The sequence below is a fragment of the Dermacentor silvarum genome, chromosome 3 (assembly GCF_013339745.2).
Source record: "Dermacentor silvarum isolate Dsil-2018 chromosome 3, BIME_Dsil_1.4, whole genome shotgun sequence".
NCBI classification, from domain to species: Eukaryota; Metazoa; Arthropoda; class Arachnida; order Ixodida; family Ixodidae; genus Dermacentor; species Dermacentor silvarum.
The window spans coordinates 9,582,926-9,596,017 of record NC_051156.1 but is presented as its reverse complement, the minus strand read 5'-3'; the positions used below and the strand labels follow the sequence as shown (position 1 = coordinate 9,596,017).

Below are 13,092 nucleotides of genomic sequence, written 5' to 3'. Positions count from 1 at the left end.
TACAAGCTCAAGGATTGCAGACGTGCTTGGGCCTACCACGCTGCACCTCAACGAATGGAACCATTGCGGAAGCTTGGGCTTGTCCCATCAATATATATATGCTCTGCGAACCTCTTCGAGTGCACCTACGCTTGTTGACCCGACATAGGCAACATCCCCTATCAGCACTCCCTGCCACACACCCAAACTGCAGTTTTTCAAGAACTATATTGCGTCATGAGAACATTCTGCCGTTTAGATTCTCTTCCCCCATGCATTCCTAGAGCGCCTCCGTGGGTCCTGCCTACACCGCTTGTTAAACTTCAAATCCCTGGGATTACGAGGAAGTCCTGTGTTTCATCCATTGGCCTTAAGGGGGGACGCGGCTTTCGCATCGCGAAAAATGGCTAAAAAATCGATTTTTTGAAAATCACATTTTCAGTTTCTGTAACTCTTATTCTATCTGATTCCGAAATATCATCACTGAAAACCAAGTAGAAGTGCTCTAAAAAAATTGTTGTATCAGCCAAGGTGCCGAAAAATTCCGCGGAAATCGCGAAAAAACGGCGTTTTTCAAGCCACGATATCTTCGGAACGGCGCAACCGAGCGCCGCCATCTTGGTCTCGTTGGAAAGCGCAATTCTCCGTCTTCAAATCTGCCGCTTCAGCTATCTCCTCCATACAGAAACAAGCACACAAAAAGCAAATGATTAAAGGTCGTGCCGGAGCCACCGATTGGCCGCGCCCGCCACGTGACTCCAGCGCGGTTCGCCATTGGTTCGGTGCTCGCTCCGTGATGGCGTCGTCTGCTCCGCTTGTTGCGGTGTCCTCGCGAGCTCCGGACAGTTTCCGTAATTTCGACGAGTGTTAAAGCGGGCGCTACGTGGACATAGCAGTAGCGTGGCCGATCCCGCTTTTTGTGGACGTCTCAGACCCGCGGCTAAGCATTCCGAGCATCGGTGACGCGGACTTCGCGACCGAGCTTCGGGCACGGAATGCTCGGACACTCGGCTAAGCCTCTCGCGCGTAGGCGTCTCCGACTCGGCGATGAAGCACATCGCGCGCGGACTTCTCGGATCCTTGCCTAAGCATTTCGTGCGTTGGCGCCTCCGACTGCGCGACTAAGCAAACCGAGCGTCAACTTCTCGAGCCCGCGGCTACGCATTTCGCGCGTCGGCACATCGCTCAACAAGTGTCGACTCCTCGGACCCGCGGCTACGCACTTCGCGCGTCGGCACCGCGAGCTCGACTCCTCGAGGCCGCGGCTAGGCATTTCGCGCGTCGGCACCTCGGACTGTGCGACTAAGCTAATCGAGGATCGACTCCTCGAGCCCGCGGCTAGGCATTTCGCGCGTCGGCACATCGCTCATCGAGTGTCGACTCGGACCCGCGACTAGGCACTTAGCGCGTCGGCACCTCGAGCGTCGATTCCTCGAGCCCGCGGCTAGGCATTTCGCGTGTCGGCACATCGCTCATCGAGTGTCGACTCGGACCCGCGACTAGGCACTTAGCGCGTCGGCACCTCGAGCGTCGATTCCTCGAGCCCGCGGCTAGGCATTTCGCGTGTCGGCACATCGCTCATGGAGTGTCGACACCTCGAGCGTCTATTCCTCGGACCCGCGGCTAGGCATTTCGCGCGTCGGCACCTCGGACTGCGCGATTGAGCTTACCGAGCGTTTGGACCCGCGACCAGGCATTTCGCGCATCGGCACCTCGGACTGCGCGACTAAGCTCGTCGAGCGTCTATTCCGCGGACCCGCGACCAGGCATTTCGCACATCGGCACCACGGATCGACCCGCGACTTAGCACATCGCGCGCCGACTCTGTTATCGTAATGCCACGATATCTAGTAATAATACCTATCATACCACCCCTTCATAAAGAGAACCTCATCATGAGCTCTGTTCACTAGGCCACTTGGGCTGGCACAGACACCTGGCTGTAGAAGTGAGGCATGATACAAAAAGTACAGGCTGGAAAGCACCTAGCAGCTGCATTGCTGCCTATCAGTGGCTCTCCTAACCTCCATAGCCATTGTCAATGGAAGATGATTCAGAAGGCTGCTGAGAGCCTTCATTCAGTAACATGGTCGATTCTACCAAAAGAAAACAATGCCTCACTGACTGCACTATAGGCTGCTATCAATGAGGCAGTCTGCAGATACAACGCTAGAACTACTGTATATTTATGCCCACATAGTTCTGCACCTCACTTGGTTTGAAACCCAGGCACCATGCTCTTTGTAGAGCAGCAGTAAAGAATGCCATACAAACATGAAAAAGGCAGAACGAAGGCTCAGCAGACCAGATGCCACATGTCCAAGAAGCCCCACGTCACAAAACACATCAAAGATTACAACTTTGGTGCGTTTTAGAGAACTGAAAAGAAGGTGCAACTTTGAGAGCCGTTTTCTCAAAACTGTTTTTTCGCCTTTCTGCTCAGTTTCTGGAGCTGATTTCTTCGTTACCGTTTAGCCTATTTTGATTCTGTTTTTTTTGTCACGTTTCTTGGACTACAGTGCAGGTCGAGACAGTCTCGCATTTTTATCTTGACATTTTATAAATTTATGGCGTGGCTATTCGTTCACCCCGAAAGTGTGCTTGGTGCGAAGGTAACTTGAAAAATGACTATCTAAAAAATTTATGTTGCGAAAAAAAAAAAGTAAGACTGTCACGACCTTCAGCACGCATTGAGCTATGCAGTCAATACTCAACGAGCCTTCCATCATGTTTTTTAAGCTCTCCAGGCCCTCCAGAAAGTTCAAGAGAGAAAAATTCTGCTCAATAAAATGTTCTCAAGGTATCACTCTGAAACTTTTATGGAAGTATTAGGGAGACATTCTAAACATTTGTGCCAATTTTCATCAAAATCCATGAAGAAATGAGGAAGTTGATTTTCAAAGCCACGTCCCCCCTTAAGCAACTTACCCTATCGCACATTTTTACAGCATACAGTGGTACTTCTCACGTGTATACCGATGGCTCTGTTAAACCATGTGCCTCCGCCGCAGCCTTTGTCATCCCGCAAATGTCCATCGCTCGACGGTTTAAATTAGACCACAAGTCCACTTAAACTGCCACAGAACTTGTTGCTATCCGCGAGGCAATACAATTCCTTGCAAGAGAGCCTCCTCGCATATGGACTTTATTTTGCGATGCCAAACCCGCTCTTCAAGCCATTGAGTGCGTTATGAGACAAGGCCCTTATTATATTTTGGCTCTAGAAATCGCAGAGGTTCTCGACCTGCACACTGTGGTGTGATAGGAAATGAACAAGCAGACGCTGAAGCTAAAATAGCTGTAAATAATGTGCCAGAAGTAAGCATCGTGTTCTCACGAACAGACACGAATGCCCTGCTTCGGTGCGTTATGCGGAACTCTACACTTGAGTACTGGACCAATCCTGATCGACGACACAAGCGACTGCAGAAATGGGACCCAGAAATGAAGTTCCGCATGCCTCATAAACTGAAGAGCAGCATAACAAGTATGTTACACCGGATTTGTCTTGGTGTTGCACTCACGAGGCGTTATACACATATCGGCTGCAGTGACACTGGTCCCAACAGCGATCACTACCCAGTGCCAGAAACACTTAAACATATTTTGCTCATGCCCAGCGTACGCGCGAGAACGGCAAAGCCTCATTTCTACTATTCAGCGAGTGACTAAAAGACCAATGTCTGACGAGATTGTCTTAGGTCCTTGGCCTGACGCCAAAAGCGCAGCTGTGGTCATCGAAGCGACTATAGCCTTCCTTCAAGCCACTGGACTCCATGCACGACTCTAGTATGACCTCAACGTGATGGACATGTATATGCGCACCTCCTAATCTTATCATTCATCGCTCTTTTTATCCCCTCCCCCTTCCCCAGTGTGGAGTAGCAGGCCAGAGCAAACTGACGCTCAAGCCGACCCCTCTGCCTTTCTTCAAATAAACCTCTCTCTCTCTCTCAGCTGTAAAACACTAAAGCTTTCTTACAGTCATTCATACCCAAGACTTTCGAAGAATGGAACCACCTTTCCGCCGAGACAGTTGCCCATCGAGGACCATCATCTCTTCAAGAATGCACTAGATAACACAGTATAACTAGAAAGCATATTTTTTTTCACTCATGTACTGTTAATTTGTCTATTACCTTTTTCCTTTTTAACTCGCTCCCCTCTCTAATGCCCATGACCCTGAGGGTGTATTAAATAAATAAGTAAATAAACTGGCAACACTGATGTCAGTTGTACCTTTGTACAAAGCACATGCTGATGTCATGCACTTTCCTTCTCTTGCCCTCTTTCCGGTCCCTTTCGTTTCCTGGCCAAATGCTTATGTATATGCATCACTGTACAACTAAATACATTCAACTGCATATCCTCTTAGAGCGACCAACCACAGTAAGCAACCAAGCTCCATTACTTGGCATGCACATGGTGGGTACTATTGCGCCCTCCTTTGTTTGTTCTATGAGCAGTGTACTACACGACTCACGCAAAGTGCGACTGTTGGAGCTAGGAAATGTCAAATAATGAAAGTATACCAAGGTTTACGATGACAGTAAACTACAGCAGCCAGCAACTTAAAAAATGCATGTGAAGCCAGTAACAATTTCACTCAATGCTGCACCGCTCTTTAATTGCCATTGTCAGCAAGGAGCAACAATGAAAGGAGCCCCAACGAAACATGTACAAAACTTAAAACACCCGGTACTTCAAGTGTTAAAGTAATTAGGCTAAACACTGCAGACAAACCCACTGCTTGGCTTATTGATTACCTTCGGTAATGTTCCAAAACTACTTAATGTAGCAGAACACTGGGTTGATACAACCCGCCCAGGCATCATCACTGTGCACTGAAATTTCGCTGCACAGATGTCTGCACTCGAATTCATGAGAATGCAGCCGACACAGTTGAAAAGTGAACCTACACCCCATGCTCAACAAGAGAACTGCCGAACAGGCATGGAGGAAGGAAATACAGCTAGGAGGGAGCTTGACACAAGGCACCTAGCCTCTGAAAGCGAACCTCTGATGCCACCCCTCCTCTCCGAGGCCTACATGTGCACTGGCTCTCAGGAAGTAGACCCCCCATGGCTGGCAGACCTTTCAAGACAGTTTGGTTTGTGGAGGCTTTTAGTGGTCCTCTTGTCTCAATCGACTCTCGCCACCTGCTCTATCCTCTGCCGTATGCTCTGTGCTCCTCAAATATGGCTAGGAATTACCACCTGCATATTATGTGGTGAGGGCCTAGTTTCAATGAGCATCTCCTTTATATTTTTTTAATGGTTAGGCTTCATGATTGTCAGATGACACTCCCTCCTAGTCCTTTCCTCTGTGCAAACGGACAGCACTGCTACACATGGTATGAGCCTGGTACATGACAGCCTGCTATCCCCAGTGGACCAACCGGTGATGATGCTGTTGGGGCCCTTGGTGGCATGGCTGTCAGGGAAGATGATGTCCGAAATGCCAACCACGACCAGGCCACACATGACCAAGAGGATGCCGAGCCACTCGTACGACCGCAGCCGGCGCCCCAGGAACGCCACTGACAGCAGGCCCGTGAAGATAATCACCGCACCTACGGACACAGTCAATTGTCATGTTACATTACAGCTGCAAGAATTTTTACAAGGTACCATATTTTCCTGTGTATATGACGAGTTTTTTCACCCAAAATTTTCGTTGGTGCGTCTTATGCAACTGTGCGACTTATATATGAAATTTATTGAAGGTGGCAGGTGCTCGCACTCAGAGCACGCGTGCTTGCCGACACGCACAAGCGCACGCTCTACGCGCCTATGCATGCACAGACGGTGCGAAATATGTCATACACGTTGAAATGTGCCACGATTTTGGCCCTCAATTATTTTCGCGATGGTGCAAGATCGTGCAAGCATCTCTCTTTCCGAACATTTTCTTGGGGGCTCCCACATTACCGAGTAGGCGATGTTCAATTTGCACTCCTGCCTTGTCGTGCTGACAACCACTGCTGAAAGTGCAGTGCCAGCCCACCACGAGAGAACGAGAGTGCCAGCGAATGTTCGGAGAGCCAGATGCTCGCCCGATATCGCCCCTACTCACCTTTGATATGATGGGTGGCCAAAATCTCTCGGTACATCTGCGTTGCGTAGTAGTTGAGCGCGTCAGAATCGGGAAAATGCAGCATTTCGCGGCAAGGATACGAGCGTGCGAACCCACAATGCGTGAAACGCACAAGTCTTATACAAAGGGGCGACTGGTGCATTAACTTTTCCGCAAAAGTGGCTGTTTTTAGGGGAGTGCGACTGTTTCGAACGAGACCCACCGGCAATGCATAGTAGCAGGACAATCCCAACTTTTCTATGCTCCCCATTTCTCAATTATTACAGTGCTACCTATTACAGTGCCTGCCTCTACTAGTCAGGATCATCTTTTGGCCAAAAGCCATCATCAAAAGGACCCATTGCTAGGCGAGCTGATCAATGCCTACCGGTATAACTCGAGTGGGCTCTACTAATTGAAGATGATACACTAAAGGCTCATTCACACCGGCGACTTGAGGAGGTCGCGCGACCATTTGCGACTCGCGAACAAAAAGCGACCGAAGGTGACTGATGTTCACACCGGCAAGCCCGGCTGAGCGCGACCTGCAAGTCGCAATCCCGGACATTCTCGTTCTTCAGCGAGAATTCTAGGGATCTACGCAGTTAGCGCGCACTTCGCTGGCACTGTGTAAATTGGTTTCGCGTTCCGGCAACAGCCATGGATTTTGATTCGAGCGATGGCTGGATTTTGATTCGAGCGAACAGGAAGACGTCGTCCCTGTGCTGATGTGCTCCGCCGGGGTGTCAGCTGTGGCAGCGCGGAAGCCTCCGAAGAAAACGCGACGCTCGTGGGTGCGCCCGTGCCTCCGCTGGCGTGAAGTGACCGGCCACGCAAGCCGCCTCCTGCCCGAACTTTGTGCGCATGACAACGAGTATTATCGAGAGCAAGTTGTAATTTCTAGTTCGCATTGCGTGTTATTCGGTGCATAATATTAAAGCAAAGCTGTTCACCCGCTGTTCACCTTTGGGTGGCGTGCTCATCCAACGAACGGCAGCTGGAAAAAGGGTTTGTGTTGTGCTTTCTTTTCCTGCTGTTTAGCTTCCAGCGAATGCGACCGCGTACATTCGACACGTTGCTGCAACTGCTGCGTCCCAGAATAACAAGACAAGACACCAATTACCGGCCTGTAGCCTGCATATCGTGACGCGGACATAGCATTTGGCGTGGACGACGACACACATCACTTTCGGCGCGACGCTGATTGGTTGAGCAGCTTTGCGACCACGGTCGCGCGACTGAAAAATCGCGCAGTGAGCGACTGGCCCAAAATGGTCGCTTTTCGAGAAAAGCGACCATTTGCGACCATTTGCGACTGGTCGCTTTGCGACCAACTTGGTCGCGCGACCACTGTCAGTCGCCGGTGTGAATGAGCCTTAAAGGGCGCAGGATGACCATCCCTCTTCTACTCAGAAAGTGCTTGTTAGAGGTGGGCGAATAACAACTTTTTCAAATATGAATTGAATAGGAATAGTAAGTATCAAATATCAAATTGAATAGTCAGATTTTTAGAGCAAGAATATTCCAGTATAATTAGATACCACGCCTGTAATGACTACTGAAAAAAAAAAAAAAAAGACGGCCAACTTTCAGGGACAAAAGATTTTAAAAATGCAAGATCACTAGTTGTCATTAAGGAAATGCATGAATAGCCTCTCAACATCATTAGAGCTTGGTTGACCTTTCTAAGCCACAATGAGCTTTTTAAGAATGAATGGCTGCTATATGATTAGCTCTCCCAAAATGCCAAATAAATGGCTGCTGAAGAAAGATCCTCTGAAGTTATAGAAGAAGAACAACTCTATTGAAAGTCCGGCGAGTTATTTGGGGATTTGGGTGAATATCCCTGCCTAGACGTTGGCCACGAGCCCTTGAGCTCTGGCGGCTTTCTCGGCCCGCTAGATGGCCCAGTGTTGGTCTTCGAGGGCGGAGCTGAGCAGCATAGTCTCCCAGTGCGTTCGGTTTGAGGCTGCGTCCCCGTCTGGAACCCCCCCCCTTGTTCACACTCCCATAACATGTGTTCCAGGGTTGCCCTGGCCTCACAAAACTTACATTGGTTTGACGAATAAAGCTCTGGGTAAAATTCAAGATCACGGGTTTAGAAACGCTCTTGTCTGCAGCTGTCGCCATGCGACCGCCTGTCTTGTTCAGTTTCTGGTGTGGTGGCGGAAATTTGCACCTCGCCAGTCTGTAGTGTTGTGTGATTTCTCCAACTCATCAGGCGATACTCCCACTCCCACCCCTCACCAGACGTTGCGGCAGAGGTGGCTCAGTCCGTAAGCCCTCGAGCCACTCCGTGCACTGTCTCGTTGCTGGAGAGTAAAGTGGTGTGGGCGGGCACCCATACGATGTAAACTTCCTTATTCACGGCTTTGCCCATGAGTAGTATTCGTAACGCAGTGGTGGTCCAGCCAGTTTAAGAACTGGAGCAATTTATGGAACAGGAAAAAAGGTGTTTTGTAGCAGTTTAGGAGCAGCCACATCAGCATTTTGTAGTTCTGTAGCACAAAATTTTGCGTTTTGGATCAGTTGGAGCAGGAGAAAAGCAAGTGCATGCCATTTGGTGCAGCTTATTACTACTACACAATTGCTAAGTACTTCTTTAGAGCAAATGGACACAAGCAAGACAGACTGATGCAGCCATTTCGCTCGCGTGCCCAGAGCAGAAAACGTTGCAAACAGATTTTATTTGCCTAAGCACTTACTGACAAATAGTTTTATGCGATCAGACATAATACGAAAGCGACTAGAAATGCAGAAAAACTTTAAATTGTGCAACAACAATGCCTAGCCGCGAGCCTGAGGTGTCGACGCTCGATGTGCTTAGTTTCACAGTCCCAAGTGCCGATGCGCGAAATGCCTAGCCGCGGGCTCGAGGAGTCGACGCTCGATGGGCGTAATCGTGCAGACACAAGTGCCGATGCGCGAAATGCCTAGCCGCGGGATCGAGGAGTCGACGCTCGATGTGCGTAGTCGCGAATTCCGAAACAGAGTGCTGAAAGGCTTAGCTGTGTGTCCGTATGCGAAGCTTGGTCGTGAAGTTCGCGTCGCCGATGCTCGGAATGCTTAGCCGCAGGTTTGTCCACAAACGAAGGGATCTGCCACGCTACTGCGATGTCTGCGTGGCGCCCAAGGCGAAGGTGGCGCTTTGGCACACTTGGTGCAAGTTGCACTTTGATGGGCGCAGCAAGGCGCAGACAAGTAGAATTGTAGCAAAATGGCGCAAATGGCGCAGTTAGACCACCACTGGCTAACGCTTCGGGGGCGATGCGGCCATTGGCGTAGTTGCGAACTGCCGTCTGGGAGCCGCTGATCTGGGAGCCGCTCAGCAGCGGTGGTGGCCACCGCTAGCACAATGGCCACCTCCTCCGCCGTCTCCGCGTGCACCGTGCGTACTGCGACGTCTTGCAAGCATTCTTGTGATCTACCACCGCGTCCGTGAAGCCGTGCCTGCACGTGTACCTGGCCGCGTCCACGAACAACCGTGTCCTCACAGTTGCCGTACTTCCTCTGTACGTCCTGCGCTATCTTTTCCCTTCTACCACTGTGGTATTCCGGACGCAAAAAAAAAAAAAAAAAAGCTGCTGAAGGATGTGTGCCATAGACACGTGTAAAAGGGCCTCATCGAAAAGAAACACCCCAGGTTGTAGCATAAAAGGTAAAACTGCTACCCCCATGACTGGACCGTAAGAAATACTATATGACAGAATACAAGCAAACATAACAGGTTTTCAAGTAGGTTGTCATGTAGGCTTTTGCCCCGAAACCGTAAAAAATGTTTGCATTACCCATTTTGCTTATGCATCACTTTGAAAACGCTTGATAATTAGTTATAATTTGTGATACTTTGTGATACTTTGTTTAGCAGACAGAACAGTAACTGCACATTAACACTTGGCAGTTGCAAAATATTTGGTTAGTTTCAAATATTTGAAAGCAGCAAATATTCTTTTTCAAACATGAATATGAACAGTTTGTGTGTAATATTAAATTTGCATTCGAAAATTGTAATAATTGCTCACCCCCTCTGCTAACACATAGTCATAGCTATAATCAGTTTACAGGGACAATAAAGGCAAACATTGAATAAACCTAGTTTGCTAAATTACACTTCCAGAAATGTTGCTATACGTATTTGTTTTAGTTGCACAGAAAACTTACTGAAAGTGCTCAAAAACTCTTGCACAGTTAAAATAGCCTACGATAAACAGACGCTTGCACAGCTGTGCAGGAAACATTGTGGAAAGCATTACTGTTTTTAACCCCGCCTAGCTCGTCAATGGGACGCTAGTAAACTGCTCTGTCCATGGTAATATTGCCATTTTCAAAGTAACTTGGATGCGTCCACTTGGTTCTTTTTCCTACCACATACATGGCTGCATAGCGTCAGAGCTCAAAAGCCACATTTGTTGCGCTCTTTGTGTTCTGCTACATAGATGGCAGCAATTTCTCAGAGCTCGAAGGCTGCATTTATTGAAGTCTTTGTTTTACAACATAGATAACAGCATGACAGGGATAAGTTGTCGTCCACCCAAATTTAGCACAAAGCTACAAAGGAACCCTTTCTCAGAAAGAACGCTTTTCAGATGAGGAAAAGTTTGTCCTGGTCCGGGATACGAACCCTGGATCAACGCCTTTCCGGGACTTGAAGCACAGGGACACAGAATATGGCAAATCAGTTCTGCGGAATCTGGCAAGGTGGAGGAAGTATGTATGAACAGCACTTTGTCACCGCTGAATTAACGCATTTTTGAAATCGTGCTCTTAGGCCGCCTTTTGGAGGAAGCTTTTGAAAGGAAAGCAGGACCTGGTGCAAGCCCTGTGGCTAATCTGTGAGCCCTTCCGTGCTTCCTAAAATTCCACATACTTCGTGACCTGCCTTAGCAGCAAAAGAAAGGGTGAAAAACTTTCTTCGGTACTGAACTCTGCTTCGCATAACAGTCCATTTTGAAGCACGATAAAATAAAGCATTTTCCTTGTTTCCAACTGTACTGCTTCGTGGCAATGACAAATCCATACATATTCTGCCTAATGAAGAGGTAAAATGTGGTTTGTACGGGTAAACTATGAATAAATGGGTTGAAAACGTTTTAGGTGTTATGGAAAAAAAAATGAAAAAAAAAATGAAAGGAAGTTTGAAAAATGTCATAAAAAAAAAGCAATATAAGGTCACTTTTGGTCAGAAAAATAAAGCACTTAAAGGAACTGACAACCTATTTTAAGGATCCGGTCTTTAATGGCCCAATGAAACGCTCATCCTTGGAAGTGTTTATTAATTGCAGCAGTTACTTCCAAAAGCGCGCCGAAATTTTAAAGCAAAATTTTTCAATCTGAGCCATCTCCAAAAATAACAGGAGTCAAGCTGACAGCAACACTGAGAAGTCAGAACGATGCCTTTTGTTTCCCTTGCAAATTTGGAAAGCAGAACGATTGGTGGCTTTCACAGGAGTGAGTGCAGCTTTCATTAACCATCTGTATTTTTACTTTTTTACCCCTTCCGAAAATAACATGTTGCTGTAATGAGTCGCATGTGTGACTGCTGCAAATCCTACTGCTAGCTAGTGCCAATGTGGTGCCCTCTTTTGGCCGTGGGTGCAAGATCTCACAGCATCACTATATGGCCTCGAGAAAGGGCTACAGCGCGTGCCGCCAAATCTCGAAGGCCATGGCATCACTTTTCTGCTCGCAACAAATGAAGATTTAACAGTGCATTGCAAGTTACAGAAACATCTTGTAATGGAAAAATATGTATTGGATTTCAATATTTAATAAAGGCCGAGGAGCCACGTACACAAATAGAGGGTCACGCGATAGGGCATCCGATTTTTTGTCGTGCTTTCGCCGCATGAGGGCGCCAAAGGTCATTTATCAGGATTTGTTGTGAAGAATTATAAATATAAATCCTCATTTAAAGGGGTCCTGAACCACCCCTTGGTGAATAAACACAGACCGTGGGTAGCATACGCTGCTGTGAACATCTCGGCCAAATTTTGCAGTCGTGCATGGCGCGTGGAGCGCGAAGTCACCTTTCTCTCAAATGCTCCTGTTTTGAACAGAAGCCTGCTCCTCACTCTTTTCTGGATGCTTTATTTCGTAATATAGCAGATTTCCACATGCGGCTGCTATTGGCCAAAAGCTGACATTAATCAAGAAGGGTGTTAGGATCAGTGCGCTTCTTCCTACTGTTATTGCGTATATTTATGATGCAGTTTGATAAACAGGCTGAAGTAAGTGGAAATCTGCTTTCGATTTTCAATAATAATTACGTACTTCCAAAAGAAGCCGATTATCATCTGCTCACGCTTGGCCGCGGCCGCCTGTATAGGAATAAAACTTTGGCCACCCTGCTTATTGGTGTCGTAGCTGTCCGGCCTCGCCAATTTCAACTAGTTTTGAACACTCAACTAGCCTCAAACCACATGAAACTTCAAGGCAGATCACACGCACGCTTGCCAGCGTGCGCTCACTCCTGGCTGCTGGAAGACTTCGCTTCGTATTGAGCTATTGATAGCGCTTCAAAATGCGCAAGTGCAAGTTGGATGTGGCTACTGTCCATTGGTCATGCTGGTGCAGGACAAAGCTGGTCCAAACATCACAGCACGGCCAGACAGGAACATATTGATACGGAACAGCCGGCACAGTGTGGCTGCACTGAAGAGGAGGAAGACGACGTGCTGCCGATTGATACGGGGCCGCCATCTTGGCCACCTGTTAGCCTACGTGCAAATATATTGTAAATAGGCTTGTACATCAGCTACACATAATGTGAGGGTTACACCTAAGTATTTCTTAAATATTCTAATTTAAGTTCAAATCCATTTCTCTATTTCAATAAAAAGTGGTTCAGGGCCCCTTTAACAAGGAAAACAGTGCTCGCTTCAGTCAATATGAGACAATCTTCCCATCAGCAAGGCTATTCCAATTAATGTTCTGAACATTTATTTATCTGTCCCTTTCAGGGTTACATTCAAACCCAAGACCCATTCAAAGAGGGTGCCACGCTCCAGAAAAGAGCACCTACTGATTGTTCCTAATAGG

The 13,092-nt window shown here is 47.9% G+C and overlaps 1 protein-coding gene across 1 annotated transcript in view; it reads right to left on the bottom strand.

Moving 5' to 3' along the window:
• The window catches only part of LOC119445313 (solute carrier family 35 member F6), a 32,342-nt gene that overhangs the window by 7,848 nt on the left and 11,402 nt on the right, over nt 1–13,092 (bottom strand). The window contains exon 4 of the mRNA XM_037709626.2: nt 5,378–5,551. Coding sequence (XP_037565554.1) covers nt 5,378–5,551 — 174 coding nt within the window. The remainder of the gene's footprint in view (nt 1–5,377; nt 5,552–13,092) is intronic.